Raw genomic sequence first — 20005 nt, 5'->3', positions numbered from 1 at the left:
GAGATAGATTTTTAAAATCTAATCAAAATGTATATTCCATGTGATAATCTTTGGCTGAATCTAAAAAGTGTATATGTGAATATACAATACTTTGGAGATGTATATTTACTTATACTGTATATCCTTCTATTTAATGCAAAGCCCCACCACCTCCAAAGCGAGCTCCAACCACTGCATTGACCTTGCGGTCTAAGTCAATGACCTCAGAGCTTGAAGAGCTTGGTAAGAAAGTGTTTTTAACAAGCATGCTGAGATAATGGAGATGTAAAGAAAACTTAAAATTATTTTAAATGAACTGCACCCTGTACAGTACATGATATAGAAAAGTTTCAGGAATGCTGCATCTCTGGAGAGTTCAAAATATGCATGATGTGCATGAGTGATTTTTTTTTTTTTAAATATGTGCCTTTACTGCTCTGCAAGAGAATGTTGATACATTTTTTTATGCATCATCAAAGTTTGGCATAGTAATGCTGTATCATATTTTATTAGCTTGCTTTTTAATCTTTCAGTTCATCTAATATTGTTTTATTTTAAATTTCTGTGGCCTCTCATTAGTGGATAAAGGTAAGTTGCCAGAAGCCATTGTTGAAAAGTTGACAGTTGTTAAAACAGTACACCTTCAACTGCAACTAGTTCTCGTTAGACTCTCTAATCTGAAAATGTGTATATATTAATATCACTTTGACTCTTCTGTTTGAACACGAACTTAATAGACTATTCCGTTAACTTTTAGCAATGCAAAGTGATGAGCATTTAGTCTTTGGCTCACTAATTCTAAGTGATGTAAACGTAGGTGTCCCAGCAGTAGGGTGTATATTGTAGATTTGTATAACTGCTTGGGATTTCTGATTAAGTCTACATGGCAGGAAGAAAGGAATATTTTTTTTCCTGTTGGGTCAGGAGAAAAGTGATACTTCATCAGCCTAGACTATCAAATGTGTTATGATCTGACAGTATTTGTAAAAGACAAAAATAAATGTATGTTTAGATACAGCTATCTGGCTAGGCTAAATATCTGATGTGTCTTGTATAAAGGAACTATATCACTCACTTACCGAGTAATAGACTTGATCATTCTTAGGTCTCTTCTTTCCTTACTATGATCCCGCATGAATTTAACAATACAGGTTTCATAATCATTCAGATGAAAGGAGTCAAGTCTTGTGGATAATTAACCACATTAATAAAATAACGGTGATACGTTTGAAAGCACTAACATTATGTGGAAGGAAGGACACTACCCATCCCTTAAGGGATGAAAACTCTCACTGTCTTTAAGTGGGAGTTCTGACCAAGAAAGGGGTATTGAAATGGGCCCTAACTATTCTGGGTCATATTACAACCAAGCAAAAAACAAAGGATTATACTCTATTAGTTTAGGCTAGTGTGGTAATTGTACAAATCTCAGATTTTCATAGCTTTGATTATTTTTGTCATAACCTTAGTTATTTGAATGTAAGGTTTTTTGTTTTTTTTTTTGGTATGTTAATTACCAATGTTTTTCCTCCAGGGTTTAAAATGTGAGACTTTTTTCCTTCATAGAGTATTAAAATTTTGTTTACTTTGAAACCATTCTGGTTTATCATGCAAATCTGCCATAAGCAAAATATTATTTATGCAGCCCTCCTACCCACCCACCGCCAAAGTCTTCCATGTCACTGTGGAGCCTGAGGAGATTCCTATATTTCTCCCTCTTTACAGTTGTAGGCTACGTCTACACTATGAGATAGGGGTGTGATTCCCCTGCTCTCATACACATGCTGCTGCTAGCTCTTATCAAGCTAGCACAAGTATAAATAGCAGTACAAACCCTCCTGAACCCCATAAGTACATACTCAGTACAGCTAAGCGGTGTCTCCACTGCCACTACGGTACACTGCTATTTATACTCGCACTTTCTCAGTGACAGGGAGCCCAAGTACAGTAACTCCTCAGTTAAAGTCGTCCCGGTTAACGTTGTTACGTTGCTGATCAATTAGGGAACATAATTGTTTAAAGTTGTGCAATGCTCTGTTCTAACGTCGTTTGGCAGCTGCCTGCTTTGTCTACTGCTTGCAGGAAGAGCAGCCCATTGCAGCCAGGGCCGACTCCAGGCACCAGCGCAGGAAGCAGGTGCTTGGGGCAGCCAATGCAAAGGAGCGGCACGTCCGGGACTCGAGCGGCAATTCGGCGGCGAGTCATTCAGTCCCTCTCAGAGGGAAGGACCAGCTGCCGAATTGCTGCCAAAGAATGAAGCAGCGCGGTAGAGCAGCTGCCGAAGTGCCACCGATCGTGCCTTTTTTTTTTTTCTCTCTTCGCCGCTTGGGGCGGCAACCAAGCTTCACAATCCTCATAGCTGCGAACAGTAAATTGTTTGTTTAAAACGTATACTGGGTGTATATCTATATAATATATAGTTTTTTGTCTGGTAAAAAAAATTTCCCGGGAACCTAACCTCCCCTATTTACATTAATTCTTATGGGGAAATTGGATTTGTTTAACATCTTTTCACTTAAAGTCGCATTTTTCAGGAACATGACTACAACATTAAGTGAGGAGTTACTGTATGTATATGTGAGCAGGGGAATCATACCATTGTTCTAGCAAAGGAGGACAGGAAAGAACTCCTTCAGGAAAGAACAATGCTTTCATTGGCTCAAAAAATTGTTGTTTTGTAGCTGGAGCTGTTCTCTACCCAAGGGTGGAGCATTCTTCAGTCCCAGCCCTACTTATCCCAGGGGATATTAATTAGCTCCACACAGTAGAGGCTTTATGGCTTTTGGCATCCTAATCAGAAACTATTTTGAGAATCAGTAAGGTACCTGCACTTTCTTTTCTTTTTTTTTTTTTAAGCATGTCTTCCCCTACACTTCCATCCAGATGGGGCTAAACAAACCCTCCATTTTCAAGGCTTCCTTGGCCCAAAGAATGCTGTTTAAACTCAATCCAGAGGTACATTATCCCCTAAAAGGCTGCATAGTACTGCATAAATTCTCTCTTACAGAAATGTTCTTATTAATCCCCATTGGACAGAGGTTGGTTTATGCCCTGAAGTATGAGAGGGGGTGTGTGTATTTATACTAGATTTATATATGTGAATAATGACAACATCAACAGTTGACAACAGTTCATCTAAATCTAGTAAACTAGTCTCAATGATGTCTTGTAGCAAAGAGTCCCCACTACTTATGTGCTATGTACAAATGTGTTTTCTTTTATCAGTTTTAAATATGTTGCCTTTTAATTTCATTGAATGTTCCCTTGTTATTGTATAGCAAGAAAGGGTAAAAAGGATTTCCCTTCCTTTTATATCATTCATTATATTGTATATCTCTATCCTGGCCCTTCTCTAGTCTCCTCTATAAACGAGACAGTCCTAATCTTTTCAACCTCTCCATATGGAAGTCTCTCCCATCACTTTTGTTGCCTGTCTCCGAACCCCTTCTATTTCTGCTTCTATTGACATATTTTTACTCTGTTCTCCATAATAGTGCATGGGTGTCCCATCTACTGCTAACCAATGGCAGTTGCTGTTATCCTACAAATAAATTAATCCAAAGTATTAACTAATGGCATATAAAATATGTCTACAATTCATTCCACTTCCGAACTACAAGGATGTTAAATGCCCTATTTTCATAGCCCATTTATATATCGTAAAAGTGCCCAAATTGATCATTTTTAATTCTAAAAAATAAATCTCACACTTCATAGCTGAGATATCTAAGTTTTATAACTCAATAATCTTGTATATAGTCAAAGTATAAACCCTGATAAACTGGGCTATGCCACGATGTTTATGTTTAAAGTGGTTTGAAAAATACATGCACAATCCAGTTAGCATGGAGAGATTGACCTCTTAAGAATAGAAGAAAAATGTTTGTGTTCAAAAATCAGTCAAGGATTTAGCATTTAAAATGGGCTTACCTTCAGAATTGATTTACAATTCATTCCCTTTCTGTTTCCAAGCTTCAGTACGGAAGAAGAAGGGTAAGGGGAAGCATTTTGTCTCTTGTTTAATCTGTTTCTCACCTTTCCATAGTGAAAGATAATAGCATAATTATAAATGTTGGCATATGGTCCAGTTTATTTTATGGTGTCAAACGTACATTAAATATTGTATATGTTTTTAGTTATTTAGCTGATAACTTGCAAACACATAAAGAATCAACTTTCAGTCAGAAGAACACATTTGAAAATATTTCCCTCATTTCTTCCTTTGTCTTCTCTTTTCTATCCACCCCCATTTTTCTTCTGTCTCAGATTTTTTCCCAAACCCTTCCATATCATCTCCTCAGAGTTACTGTGCTAACTGGCAATCACTGAGAAACAGTGGCAAGTAACATGATATCAGTGTAGTCCTACATCGGTGATTTCACTTGCCCTCTTAAATGGCCAAATGTTACTCACATAACCACACTGTCTGTCTCAGGAAATAGGGACTTCACACACAGCTTAAATTCTGACCTGGAGAAATGCTGCTCTGCACAATTTCAGTTTTTAATATAACATCTTCCACACTGTCCCGTATGCATGAACTGATCCATAAGGCCACTACCCTCTTCTCATTTAAATCTGTCCTTGAGACCCACATTTGCTGGGATTTCTATACAGCAATCATCCACTTAATGATGGCCAGGTGGAGGGGCAGATAGATTGACCTTTAATATTTTACCAAAATGTAAATAAACATGTGTATATACAAGTTTGTTTGTGTTTAGCTGTATCCTCCTTTCCTCGCCCTTTGTATATCACTTACTTTCTTAGACTGTAAGCTCTCTTGGGCAGGGACTGTGTCTTTGTGTCTGCATAGCACCTTGCCCAAGGGAGGGCCTCAATCCTGACTGAGCCTCTGTGTGATACTTCAGTATAGTTCTAATCAGTAGAAGAAAGTTATGATTGCTGATAGAGAAGATTATTTGTAGGTAGCATGCCTCTTCAGTGGTGAACTATTTCTTCTGTATTGTGTTAGGATAATACAGAGTAAATTAGTTGTTTTCTTTTTTTCTTCATTTTTGCTTTTTTTAAATCTTTCCTGACCTCCCCTCATGTTGGAACTGTTTTCTGCTGCTAGCAAGATCAACTGCTGGTACATTTATTGCTCAAGGCAAGATTGCTTAGAAACTGTCTCTTCAGAATATGAAGGAATAAACAGTTATTGGTTTTCTGACTAAGATTTTTATAGCAACAAATATATTTTCATTATATGACTATCAAGAATTTTTACATTCATTTTTGTAGGATAACTCTATAAAATTAATGTTTCCTAGTTATAGTGGAGGGGACTCTTTTGTGTGTGCTTGTTTTCTGTTTGGTTGAGGGGAAGGGTATAGGCTGTTGGTACTTCTCTTCAGATAGGGCTTACTATTTAACATCCATACATAAAAATTCCAGTTAGGTAATAAAAACTTTGTCATATAACCTCAAAGAAAAAATTATTCTAGCTTCTACTCGAGTTATCATATCATAGACCACTGAAACCTCAACAATACTAAGTCTGCTGCATTGACATTTTTCTGCTCACCACAATTGCCCACTACAGAGGGACAGCATCAGATTTCAAAACACACTTTTTTAAAGTAAGAATCCTTTCTGTTTTTTCTTTTGTTGCTTTTAGGTAAAGAATTAGTGAATGAGTGAGACTTAGCAGTCTGTAACCTAGCAAATCTTTCTATGTTGCAGAATCATGTTATAAAGCCACAGTTAGGGTGTGTGTAGGTGCCCCCATCAGTCTTGGGGAAGATCAAATAATTTCATGCATTAAATTAAAATAAGTAAAGAGGAGAAACAAATTTAAAAAGTAAAAGTGAATTTATATAACTTATGGTATATTTGTAAACAAAATTGCTTAATTGGCTATTTGGGGAAGAAAATCTTCATAATATTGCACTTCATTTATTACCCTCATGACAAAAATTAATAAAATATTAGCTAAAAGTCATCTTTCCAAGTCACTAATCAAATTACATTGAACTCTGAGTGATGTGTTTTTCTCCACCATAATTTGTCATTTTATTTCAGTAGTCATACAAATAACGTTGGAAATTTGAAATTTATATTTAATAGAATTAAGAGAATCTTGAACTCTAGTCATTAAAAAAATAAATAGGTGGAACTCATTTGGCTTGTGAAGAGCTGTTTTTAATTTTTTATCTTCAATTAGTATTTTGACTATTAAATTTTAGTTAAATTTTTGATTATGATACATGCTCTACATCCAAAAAGGTCCAAAGATCTCATGATTTTGCTAGCAAGGAATAGATTTGATTTATCAAGCAACTTCAGATTTTTAGGGCCTCTGCAGAGAACAGCAAGGATTAGCTGTTTTAGCAGGAGTAGAGAACTTTAAAAGGTCAAGAGAGAAACTAAGAAATGGCGATAACACAGATATAATTCCATTTTTGCTGAGCCTACCTAAGACTGTGATACAATAAAGTATGGATTAGATGAGAGGAAAATAAATTTGGATTACAAAATACTGGGGTAGTGATGGCTGGAAAATTTTAGATGGCATCCTTGGGTATCCTTTTAGTATCCATTTCAAAAATAAAACATCTATTTTTGTTTATTGGGCTTAAGGTGTAAATGTAGATGTAGGACTCTCCCTACTTTTGGCCAGATTACCTGCTGGTACAATCTTGCAGGTATATAATAATCATCAGCACAGAAGTCTGACGGGTATCTGGCATCAAGTAGTAGTAGTTATTTACGAGAAAAATATCAGTTAATAGCATTCAAAATGAATATTATTGGCTCTGTCCTCCAACAAACATTCATACTCCATTCCATTACTGTTGTCCATTGTTTCAAAGGTGGCACACCTTAATGGCATCTGAAACAATGAAATCACAGAGCAAATAAATATGTGAATGCTATATTAAGGTTGAAACAAAAAAGTTAACTTGTTTGAAGAAATCATGCACAGAAGGCCCTGGATTCAGAAACCATTTTTAATTTCAACGTGGTGGAATATAGGATCGAGATTTGTCTGCAGAAATAAAATGGAAATAACAACAACACCCCTTCTGCAACTCCCTTGATAACTTCCGCTACCAACATTGATTGTAAATAGGAAAAAGGTTTTCCAGACCTTCACCAGACACTACATTGAAAGATAAGAAAAAAATGGCACTTCAGCTCCAGGTTTAATGAAGAGTACCTGTAGAATGTTCTTGTAAGTAATATATTTTTGTTACTTATTGGAAGTGTTAGTTGATATTGTAGTCAGAAGTAATGATAATGAATCTTTGAATTGTTACCATTACTTAGGACATGCCGTAATGGTTTTTGAGGACAGTATTCAGAACTTGTATGCCTCTGTTATTTTTGTGATTATACATATTCTGCCCTCATTTATATTGATGTAGCTAAGAGTGATTATTTAGACTTTAGAGAATTTATTGTGGATTCACACCAGTGTAGCAGAGAATAGAATCTGACCCATATATTTGCCATAGCTATGTTTTTTTAAAATATTAAATAGAAAAGTATTTGGAGTAAGAGTATTGGGGGAAGAAAAGACTTAGCTTACATTTTCAAGTATCCATAATTTTGGGTGCCCAACTGTAAATGCTTTGAGTCTGACTTTTCAGAAACAAACTCTGGCAATTTCATCTGAAGTCAGTAGGTAAACAGTGGGTGCTGAACACTTCTGAAAGTCAGGGTCTGTGTCTCAAGTTGGGCACATAAAATTGTCCCTCTTGAAAACGTTGGCTGTCATGAATAGAAATGAGGATTTTTTAAGTCTCCACATTAACATACAGCTGTCAGTTGCAATCAGTATTATTATTATGAATTTTTATTACTTTAAACCGCATTAATCTGATTATTCCTAAACATGAAGCCCTTTCATAACAGGTACTTAGTTGTTTTTCTTTGCCACAGAACAGCAATTGAAGAAGGTTTCCTCACATCCAAATAAGACAACAGTGTGGGAAAAGCTGGAAAAAAAATCGTAAGTGTTCAAAGGAAACCGTTTTTGTGGCATTTGTGGCCATGTGAGTGGGGATGCTCTGGCATTTGTGAGAAGAAAATTCTTATGAGTTATCATCAATTAAATATGTAGTACTGTGTTCAGAGCAGCGGGCTCTTTATGAGCAGTAAAAAAAAAAAGGGCAGAGATGTTTCCAGTGTGATACAATTGCATAAATAGAAAAGTTTTTTTTTTTTAATATGTTCTCTCTCTCTTTCAGGAACCAGGGAGATGCACGACAATCTCCCGCATCTCACCAAAAAAAAATTTTTTTTTCTTGCCATTTCCCTTTTTTCTTCAATTGTTCATTATTCCATGTTCATTAACTTCTTATAAAGCTTAAAATAAATGTTTTGGATAACTCGTGGTGGTCTGATTTTCTTTCCTTGGTGTGAAAACGACATGTCTCCCAGGATATAAGATTGCAAAAATGACTTAATTTCTTTTATTTCTTTCTGTGTGTCTTAATTTTTCTTTTTCTTTTTCCTTGACTGAGCCCAGTTTTCAAATGCTGTCTCTTAAACATGACATTCAAATGACATTTTCTGTTCTCAGTCCTTAAAATCCCACCTGGCTTGCAGGATGGGGAATGGTTTTTTGTTTTTATTTTCTGTTCTTGTGGGTTTTTTTTTTTTTTGTATACAGGGACCCAGTGATACACAATGACCTTGCAAGGTAGGCAACTCCTTGTAAGATAGGTTGAATTTTAAGGCTTTAGGCACATTTTAAATGCCTTTGTGCTTCTTGGATATTGGACATACTGTTAAAGAGATGGTGCTTGAAAATTGGGCCTATAATAAGAATTTTAACATACTAAAAATAGCACTTGTCCGTATCTGCCTCTCTTAGAATTATCTTTTAAGGGTATGGTATGTTCATAATATGCAAACATGATCTATATGCACTGGGGTGAAAATACTGAATCATAAAAGTACATATAATGCCTGCTTGGAAAAATAGCCTAGATTCCTTTTAATTGTGAATAGATATATGCCAAATACTCTTATGTATCATGTTTTGATGTTTATAGGTGATTGATTTATATGTTTAATTAATCTGTTGTTACCAGCAAACAGTTTTTATGTTTTAATATTTATTTTTAGATATTTTATCTTTTTCTTGATCTTCCAGTATAATGGGAGGTATTTCAAAACAAACACGTTGTATTTCTATCCAATTTTCTTAAAAGGAGACTTTTTTTAGATGGTTTGTCTTTACTTTCATGCTGTTTAGAAACTGTAGCTTATTTGGAACTATGTTGTAAAAGCCAGCATTACTTTCTCCTTTTACTACCCACTGAAGTTAAATTTTCTGCATAGTATTTGCCCCGTGGTAAATGTTTGAAACTGGTGTTATAATTAGGGTGTGATCCTGCAAACTGCTGTTTGAGTGGAGCCCTGTGGCCACATCGAGCATCTTGCAAGTTGGTGGTCCACATTTGTTCCTGATTAATATATATGTCCGCTGTGGCAAATTCTCCACCATGGAGCAATTTAAAATTATGTTATCTATGAACATCGGCCTAACTTTAAATAGAAAGCTGTAAATATTTTATTATTATGTATAATTTTTTTGGCTCAGGTATCTTTTTAAAAAAGAAACTGTAGAGGCCATTTGAATCTGACATAGACTAGTCACTTAACCTATTCAGTGTTTTAAAACCTTAGCATTACTGTATTATACTTCTATTTTAAAAGAATTTGGCAGATTTTGATGGTTTATATTGTTTTCTTATCACAAGCGAAAATCCCAAATTGCAAATTTGGATCTGGATTTTACCCTTCAGGGTGGCGTTTCAGAATCAGGGTTTTGGCTGAGGCCATCCCTGTTATCACCCCATGCACTAAAGAGATGGCTATACTTCAGTCTTCCTTGCTAAATGTTCTTCTTTTGAGCTAATTTTTTGTCCACCCAATCATACTTGTATAGGTAACTAAGGCTAACAGTTTCCAGCATGACTGCCTAAAGTTAGTAATGCAATTCTATCTTTAGACACCTGCATAAGTGAGTGGCCTGATTTTTCAGAGGTGATGAACATCTACTGGGCACACAATGGGGATTGCAGGTGTTCAACCCATCACAGTCCAGCCATCTACTTAATTAGATGCTTAACTTTAAGCATGCAAGCTTATAAACATTGGCCTAGACCCACTGTACTTCACATACCTAATTTGCACTTACTTCTGATTCTGATCTCTCTGCTAAAAACAATGAAAATTCTCCATAAACCAAAAATAATTGCACAAAAGCTGTTAAATTTTTGACAAAAAATAAATGCACATAGTTGACAAACAGATTTTAAAAATACACATGCATTCCAATACCTGTGCATAACTGAGTATACCTTTGATTCCAGTACTATCTAGATGCATCTAGTTGTTCCAAGGGAGGGGTTAGATAATAAGGTATATTTGTCTCATTGCCATTTGACAAAGACAAATAAGTGCTTTTTGCAGATTCATGACAAGAAAAAAAGCAGCCTACATTGTGTGTGCTAGTGAAAGCAGTGAAATTGAGATGAACTTTGCAATCTTACATTTAGATAAGGCAGTGCATCAAGAATTTGTGTGCTTTAAATACATGAAGGGGTAAGGTTTCAAAAGCATGAAAGTGCGGGAGGGATGGGTGCACTGGATGGCCATCAGTTTTCAAAAGAAAAATGTACATGCAGAATCTTTGAATATGGTTGATTGCAGATGCTAGAAAAGGTGGGTGAAACCACAGCATGAAGATGCAATTGGCATTGCATTAAGTTTTGTATAATTGATTGTGCCTGGCACAGTTTCTGTCTGTATCTATCTTAGGTATTTACAAGGCACCTATCACCTTGGTACCTAAGCAGTTTGAAAAATGCACCTGCAACAGGAGGCATGATGCAGATACAGGCAGAGGCCCAGGTCCAGAGCAGCAGTGGCAGGTCCTAGGAAGCTCCTCAACTGCATTACAGCTGTTGTTGAGCTCCTGGCTACACTTGTTGTGCCCAAGGAACATCTCCACCTACCTGTCAGCAGGAAGACGCTGCCCCACAACTCAAGTCCAACAACTCCATTTGTGGGGAAAACTAAAGATAATGGAAATGGCAACGATCCAGTAGCAGAGGTGAAAAAGAAATTGTGGGATTTGAAAAGGAGGGATTCTTAAAGAGCAGCACACTTCAGGGGAGGGATCCACTGCCAGTCCAAGTGGCAGGTAAGGCACAACACAGGCTTAAGTCTCTCAAATTATCTCAGATGAACAAAAATTAATTAAATACTTCTGCTGTCCCTAGAGTCTGTCTGCTATCCAATGCCCAGTGTAGCCTGTCCTCTGTTCTTGGCCTGCTATCCCTACAGCTGGGTAGGCCTTGCAGTTGTCTTTGGATTACAAACCAGAAAACACAATGTAAACAATCTCCAGCATTCTAAATATGTTTACTGGCAAACTGGAAGGACTGATACCATGCAAGTGTGACAACGCCTTTCATGGTGCAAGGACCCAGCACTACAAGGCAGTACTCCAACACCATGACCTTATCCATGTCTCCAGAGACCTGGTACAGTCCTGCCTCCTGGCACTATTTAGCAGACGTCCTGCCTGTAGCATCCAGAATATGTAGTTTGCTATATACAGAGTAGGGAATGGGAAAACACAAAATAATGAACACAGAGACATGACAAACGTGTCACTCTGGCCATCAGAAGAAGTTACCGCATTGCATAAGCTACCACATCAGAAAAGACTGATTGAGTGCAACAGGCACATGAAAGTGTCAGTACAGTGGTCACATAATCAGCCAGTCCTGTCTTTTGCCAGAGAAACAGAGGACTCATTTGACAACACAGAGGAGAGGGAGGCCTATAATACTGGGTCGTTAGTCACGATGCACAGGCCAGCTTAAAGAAATAGTCAGGTCCGTTGATAAATGCAATAGAATCAGTAGGCTGAAGCAGAAACCATCCCCCAGAGATCTGATTTTGATTTTGGAAAACAGGTGCATACTGTGTGACCAAACATTAAACTTAAAAGGGCAACGGGCCCTAAACTGCCAGATCCTTGGTATCTTTCCCCGCTCACCATGTGCACACTCCTTTCTTACTTCCTTACTGGACAGATTGGGCTATGGCTAAAATCTCATTGTGTCAGGGCAAGGTGGGATCAGTGACATGGAATGAGTCCAAAATTCATGAGACCATCAAAGCTTGTTGCTTCACCCCTTAAGGTATTTGTATGCTGCCAGGAAATAAAATGACTTTGTCAGAGGTGTACGCCAGGTGTTTAACGGTGCAGTCTTATGTACCACTGTGAACAAGCAGGCTGCCAAGCTGCCTTATGTGGGTACGGGCATTATTTGATTGGATGCAAATTATCATTGAGGCCAGAGGGAGTCTGGACAGTTCCTCACATTTCCCTTTGCCATTGGCATTGCATCATGGGCAGCCACAACATGGTGCTTGTGCCCACTATGTTTAAAACTTCTTTTAAAAAGAGAGAAATGTTGTTTAAGCCAGTTAAGAACAGAATTGGTTTGTTGATTCACATTTTGTTAGATATTTATGGTCTCTGTTGCACCAATGACCTGGCATATTTACTGTTGCTCATGAGGAGTCAGCCGATTGCCAGGAGGTAGGGTTGAGGCAGTTAGTTCAGGTAACAGTTGATTTTAATCCTCCTGTCACCAGTTATCAGCACAGTGGGCCACTTGGCCATCCATTCCTCCAGCTGAGCAGTACAGTTTCTAGGCAAACTGAATTTTCCATTTCCACTATGGTAGCTGACACACAACTTTCACAGTTCCAATATAGCAGCTGGTGCCATTATATTAATGAGTTCCAGTCTGAATTTATCAGGGCAACCTTTAGTCATCAAGGAAAGGATTTCTTGGGCAGAAACTGATACCTTCGACACTGGTGTGAGCTCTTGACCCTGAGCTAAAGTTTCCATGATTGCCCTGCAGTGAATGAAAGTATGTGTAAGGCTATGCCTGTGATGCCCCCATGCCCATATTTAATAAAGCTTACAAAAACATAGTTACTTGAGTTGTTGAGTGCTTTGTTATGAAAAAGGGACTAAATTCATAACTTATATTATTCATTAGTGGCTAGTTAGCAAACCTATCCCAGTATCTGTGAATGTATTCATTATTCATAAGTATTCGCCAATAGTTTTAATAACTATCTATCAGCCCGTTAGTTATTCACAAACTGTTTAGAATATATGTCATTTGTGTGATGATGATACTATGCCAGATGATACTGTTTCAGCTCCCTGACTTGGAGACAGAAAATATTTAAGTAGGAGAATGACAAATTGTAAACTTTCATAATTCCGTTTTTAGAGAAATAACCACTTGTGCTAATATTTGTGAAACTTTCCAGGGTCACGGACACTTTCATAAATATCTGACAGGTGCCCAAATATGTGCAAACAACAAAAATAATGCCCCCCCCCCCACCAATCAAACTAAACTAAGTGATGTTGACAAAAATATTCACAAATTAGTGGGTTTTTTTCAGTTTTTACTCTTTTTAAAAAACATTATTTGACTCCTTCTATTATTTACCATTGTTAGGAGGGCTCTGTTCAAAGTGCTTGTCAGGAGAATGGAGTATTCAAATATGGGGAAATTTCTGATGATGTATCAAAAGAATGACTCACTTTGTATGACCAATGGCACAACTAAAATATATATTCCCTTTATCTCTCTGATTCCATACAAATTAACTGGAATGTGTGTTTGCTTTGTGTGGTAAAAAGAAGTCCCCTGTTTTTGCATGTCTACTTTAATAGAGAAGTGTTGAGAATTAATTTCATGGTCCTACACTGTAGCTGCTAAAAGATATTTGCTAAAATATAAAAGCTGTGGCTGTCTTAGGGGAAATAGAGTTGCAAAGGCAGCAGGTATTACAGAGGGATAATGTCAAAGTTCCTTTCAAAATTTTCATGCTGTGGAAGAGCCAATGATTGCATGACAACTTGTCCCTGATATTCATTTCCATAAGGAGCTCATACCTTTTTACAAATACAATCTCATCCTCACTTTCCATAAAACATGCAACTGGACAGTCCAATCAGACACAGACCGAATGTGAATACTTTGAATGTGAATACTTTAAAGTAGTGAATGTATTAAATGCACAAATAATATCCAGCATAAAAATTAATCAAATTAAATAATTATATTAAATCATTAACTGTAAGTAGCCCTTTAGATAAATATAATACTCAAGGCATTCAGATAGTGAGTGATGAGGACCCTAATGATAATCTAGACAGACAGGGATGTAGATGTGTAAATGTGCTGATTGAGGGATCCTTGGGTCTCTGAGAAGGGGTCCTAAAAACCAAGAACAAAAATATATATAAAAATCACCCCAGGAACTCCTGAACAAACAATAAGCCCATTAACAAAAATGATTAATCTGATCTCAAAAGCACCCATCAGACAGAAATGCACAACTCCAGCTGAAGTTCTTAAGAGTAGCACATGGTGTGTATCAAAGAGCAGAATGTAGTCCTCAAAGAGCAATGTTTTCCTAGACTGAGGTGCCAGGCCATAGATATGGCATCCTAGCACTAACACTACAGAACAACCAGTTAGTGCTGATCAGCAGCTGTTGTTACTTAGATGTGATAGTCTTACAGTGGTGCTTCCACATAGCCCTGGCCTGAGAGTGAAAAATGCAAGCTCTTTGGGCTAAATTATTGTATTATTTAGATGAACAGCCCCAGATAAATTTCTTATAATCAAATTGTCTCCCCAAAACATGTGATAGACTCATTACTTATTTGTTTCAAGCATGAAAAGGGTGAGGGTTCCAGCCACAAATGTGAACAAATCAGAAATGGTGCTGAGTAGATCCTACTGTAATGAGAGCCAATGATTGATGTGCGTGCAAAAAGTCTAGTCATTTTCAGTTGATGGGAGTATATTTTTATATATGGGTGGATTTAGATTAAGCACATTTGCAATGTCCTCTTCAATAGTGTAATTAACCACTCCTCCTTCCATATTAAATTGTGCACAGGGAAGCACTTGCACCCACATTTCCACCAAACGTCCTCAGTCAAGGGAAGACACAGCCAGGAGAAGACACACAAAATGAAGTTTATCTTACATGAAAAAAAAAAATCCTGGTGAGCAATGTCCTCAAATAGGATCACATACTGTTTGGAGAAAGCAGTGAGAAAATAATGCATACAGAAAAGATAAGGCTTGGGAGGCCATTGCTCACAGGATAAATGCTGTTGGCAACCACAGTTGCTCAACAGCTATGATTGGGGTGGGGGGACCCAAAACACTGGGGGTGGAGGGGTGATATGAAACGTCGGACAAAAGAGAAGATAGCCAGCAGTGCTTCAGAACAGCAAAGGGCTACCACACAGGCCAGTGGTGGAGCACATCTGACACCACAGGAGACTCAATTGGACAATTGACCCTGAGCTCATCACAGGGATTTCTGACTGTGACACCACTGCAATTCATAGGTGAGCTTTTTGAGAGGTTCACTGACACTTTGTCACAATCACAATGAGGTGTATTGGTAGTTATGCCGTGGGATTCAGCACAGCTGTGTGTGTTATGGGTGCAGGACAATGTGCACTTATATAAAGTGGTTAGTAACTTCAACTGCCACATACCCAGTTCAGCCACTAAACTTTAGTCTGCCCTTCTGTTTGCCCAAACACAAACACTGTGGTTTTCCCAATTGGCTTCTTTCTATGTGTTGTCCAATGCATGTAGATTCCTCCATCTTCCTGGCCTCAGATACAGTGGTTGTTGCTCCTCTATTTGATTGCCAGATGTCACTGGGGAACAAGATGGGGAGGTTCCTGGATGCTCGGGGCAACCCAGACGTCAGAGAGCGAGCTCACCCTCCACGCCTGAACAAGAACAGGAATCTTCAGAGCCTGCTTCCGATGAAGATTCACCAGCCAGAACTACAGAGAGTTGGCAGTGGCCATTGTCGTCATCAGAAACGCACAGCAACGTTGGGGAAGATTTTGAGGGATTTCAAACACCGGAGCGGACTCCAGAGTGTACAATGGACATACAGTCTCCTGGGGATCAGTCACTCAGTAGGACTCCTCAGTTTGAAAGTGACTCTCCTGAGGAGGAGGGGAATGATGAAATGAATGAAGAGCACCATGGTGTTCAGCCTGTCCCTAGGGATCAGGGTTGGAGAGGGCAGCCCCACCTAACAGAGGGGGAAAGGCTGTTGATGGAAACCAACAGTAGGATTGTGCAGCTGCTGGAAAATATCAAGAGGGAGCATGCACAGTCCATGGGTCTCATGTCACAGTCCATGGGCCGCATGGAGCTGCAGCTAGGCATTGTGGCTACATCCACAAGAGCCATCCATAACTACCTGTCTGAGATTTTAGCTTTCCTCAAACAGCCAAGGACGCAGGTCCTTGAAACACGTATCTCCCAAAGAGCCACCCCCCATGTTGAGTTAACCAGTGCCTCGACATGGACTGGTGAGGATGCAGTGGCAGCCTCCACTGTATACTTACCAGGGGATCAAGGAACAAGTGTCTCTCGAGAACCACCACAGGCCACTGTGCCTCGTCGCAGTGGCCGGCTGCAGAGAGCCATAACTGAGAGGGCCTCGTTGCCCATGCCTACACGCCAGGCAAAAGGGGGAGGGAAGAAAAAATAATCACAATAACGATAGGATTTTTAGGGTTTTTTTATGTGCCTGTCCTTTTAATTCTTAGCCATAAGGCCATGAGTGGCAGAACTCAACCATTTCTACATTTTGGCTAACATTGTATTCTGGCTGACTAGATTAGTCTAACATTTTGTAGTTTATATTTGCATTGTTAACAATGTGTGCTGCTGGTATTTGAAGAACATTTGCCTCTGTTCTTTCACTTTAGCCTCATGAGAGCATTTTTTTACACTGTGCCAGACATTCATTGCTTTTCTTACAAATACAAGTCATTTCTTGAGGCAGCTGTTTTTTGAGGTTTTTTTTCTTCATTACCCCCATCCCCTCTGAGCAAGCATTATGGACTTCGTGGTAAGTATACAGGTCTTGGCAATACTAGCCTCAGAAACTGTGTTCAATCAGTCTTTGCCTGGTGTTTCTGGCATGCTGGCCTGAGGTGTTGGGGTTAGCCTGTAAGTGCCTTTTTGGATCATGATCATTCTTATCCTCTGTGGGTCTGACAAGGTCAATCTCTAGCCCTTCAGGTGGAGCTAGTCCACATCTCTTGGCTATGTTGTGTAATATGCAGTCTTGCCAGGATTATATGGTATATTGTGGGGCCTGTACAGTAATGTGCCACTAGGCACCTGACTCTCATTTTTAGAGTTCCTTCTTCAATGCATCTGGTGGCTTGATGGGTGGGCAGCATTATAATTTTCCTCTGAGAGAGTCAGGGGATTTGGAACAGGAGTCATTAGCCATGTCTTTATGGGATAAGTACATTTTCGTCAATAAATAAATATATTATTGCGGGGAGACCGACCCTAGTAATACCACAGATATTAATTTAAACATCACAATGCTACTTACCTAGCAGCCAGACCTCCTGAGAATGTAAGAGTCATGACATGCTGTTGGGCACTGTGCTACTACGTCTGTGATTAAAACTTTTGCATCACAAATGACCTGCACACTGATAGAATGGAACTCCTCCCCGTCCCTTTAGGCCATCTAATTTCCTGAGGGGAGAGTGCCCTGAGCAAAATATAGGTGTGATCAGTTGCACGCAGGACATATGGAAAATGCACTTTGGAATACAATTATTTTATGATTGTTGGTGCTGTCTCTCTCGGGGAAATTTAATACAGTGGCACTCAGAAATTGCTGCATGCATGCAGAGGCATCAGACTGGCTTATACTTGTGATATCTCTGTGGTCCTCTGAAAGGTTCCAGTTATCAAGAGCCCCTTGAGCAGTCTCAGGTGTAGCATGGCACCTGTGTTTGACTCTCCAGATCCCCATGTAAGTTTTCATTAAAATTCAGGAGAGTTTGATTGTCAAACGTACTGAATTTCTCCTCTGACAAATGTTGGACATTAATCTTTGTCCTAAAAATCCTGTCCTACGGATGCACTCAGGCTGTACTCTGGCTGCTGAGCCAATGGACACTTCTCTTCCCTTTCCCCTTCTCTGAGACTGAAGTTGGTCAAAATGTGAGCAGGAAACATTTTATTACTGTATTAATTAGCCACAAACTGCTCCTCATAACAGTTTGTTTTGCTTGTGGCTGCATTTTGCTAAATGACTGGGTTAATGATGAAATGCCACTGGTGTGGACTGACCCCTGGTGTAGGCATGTTGCAGATACATTTTCTAGTTCAAAATATTTCTCCTATGACCAACTGCATGCAGGTGCTCACCCTTTAAGAATTCCATTTGGGTCCACTTTCTTGGCCATGCCACCAACACACCACTCATGCCAGGTGTAAATTCTTGCACCTGCATTTCATTTGCGCCCCATCTGTGCCTCTTCTAAATTTTGTTTTGTTAAAATTGTTTATATAGGTAGCCTCATAAATAAATACATTTCCAATATCATCATGTGAGAGCCCCTCTTAGTGGTGCAAGAATACATATTACAAAAATATGTCAAAACACAAAAAAGGAGAGGGGGGAGGAGAAGTCCACTAGCAAAGTTGACAAAAAGTGTTCCAGTGTGCTGCCTTTTGAAAATGCATTACTGGCACAAACATGGTTTGCACACTACTACTGCGGACGTGAACAACCTATTTTAAGGGTACAGCCCTTTGAAAAATTTGCCCTAAATATCTACTTTTTTATTTATTTTGGATGAGTTTATAGTGGAATTACATAGAAGTCAAGAAAAGGCCAGTTGACTCTCTTGACATAGGTAGCACATATCTAATAATATAATGAAAATGTATTTATTTACATAGTGCTGTCACTTTAAAAGTGTGATGGAATGTGGGGGCCATATATTAAGATTCTGGTGTATTCTGCAGGACCCGCCATGTAGCTGCTACCATTTTGGATTACTTTTACTCCACCCCACATACACCCTAGCTGCTTTGGAAGCTTCAAAATTTTTGTTCTAGTTTTAAAATGCCATCTTACTGTTCTACATTTGTGCTCTGATCAAAGACAGCAGTGCAAAAGGACAAGTTGGGCATCATTTGCAACACTGCCTCTACTGCAGTTAGAACCACTGCTAGGTGCAAGATGCCCCTAAAAACACTTTTTTGCAGAACAACTTAATCATATCAACTTCTCCCTCACCACTCCAACTTGCTTCAGCTGTTCTCAGCTACGACTGGAAAGGAACCAAATACAATTTGAATGGGAGCAGCTATAGGGTGAGAAGGACTGAGGAGCTGACAACATTAAAGCTGTAAAATCGCAAAGAATAAAGTTCCCCACAAGCTAATGTGGTAGCAATATCAGATTTTGTTAGGAAATCTGTACAAACTGATATTGTGGTCAGGTCAAATACTAAGATCTGACTTCCAGTATTGTCTTGCAAAATCAGTACAGTTGGAGATTATGTATGTTTCATCCCCTAAATGAATATTTCCATGCTTTTCAAGTGTCTGTCATAGCCTCATCATTCTTTCCCTGTAGTTTTTTTGTTGTCTGAAGAGGTGTATGGTTATGTGTCTGTTCAAAATAAAGGGAATACGTTTTTATATGGTATATTTGTTATTTACAGATTTTGGGTGTCTAGGGCTTCAGTCCCCAAAACACCCCTCTGTCTGGATCCCAAGAACAAGTATTTGGTCTTCTGGGATCATATAAAGGGCTGGAGAGATGTAACATGAAATTCCCATGCCCTTGTTGTGATCAATGGTAGATACCCCTAAACTTGATTCTGCAACCTAGCCATATTTTTTTCTGTGTAGCTCAAATGCTTAAGGCTAAATCCATGGCTTTCTGATACTTTTTGCCCATCAGAAGGTTACAGGTATTTTCTTCTGGAAAGTGCACAGTTTGAATTACTGTTAAGACCATATGGAATGTGATTTTTTTAAAATGTTTATTTAATTTGCTTGTGAAGGTTTTAAGCGTGTTTTTTTTTTCTCTCCTCCCCCTGGATGGTCTATTATGTGAAAAGAAATAAAGCAAA

General features: G+C 38.6%; 1 protein-coding gene across 14 annotated transcripts in view; it reads left to right on the top strand.

Annotated features, from left to right (window-relative positions):
- Positions 1-20005, top strand: part of SHANK2 (SH3 and multiple ankyrin repeat domains 2) — a 640917-nt gene that overhangs the window by 592857 nt on the left and 28055 nt on the right. For 12 of the 14 annotated variants that reach the window (XM_065592634.1, XM_024100174.3, XM_005304565.4 and 9 more), the window contains 2 exons: positions 142-222; positions 3952-3972. The exons of 1 other annotated variant lie outside the window; for it this stretch is intronic. In XM_065592634.1, coding sequence (XP_065448706.1) covers positions 142-222; positions 3952-3972 — 102 coding nt within the window. The remainder of the gene's footprint in view (positions 1-141; positions 223-3951; positions 3973-20005) is intronic. One more of the 14 variants, XM_005304566.4, reaches the window with a different exon arrangement.

Source organism: Chrysemys picta, chromosome 4 (genome assembly GCF_011386835.1).
Source record: "Chrysemys picta bellii isolate R12L10 chromosome 4, ASM1138683v2, whole genome shotgun sequence".
Lineage (NCBI taxonomy): Eukaryota > Metazoa > Chordata > Testudines > Emydidae > Chrysemys > Chrysemys picta.
The sequence above is the reverse complement of the archived record's forward strand: the minus strand, read 5'-3'. Positions and strand labels throughout refer to the sequence as shown.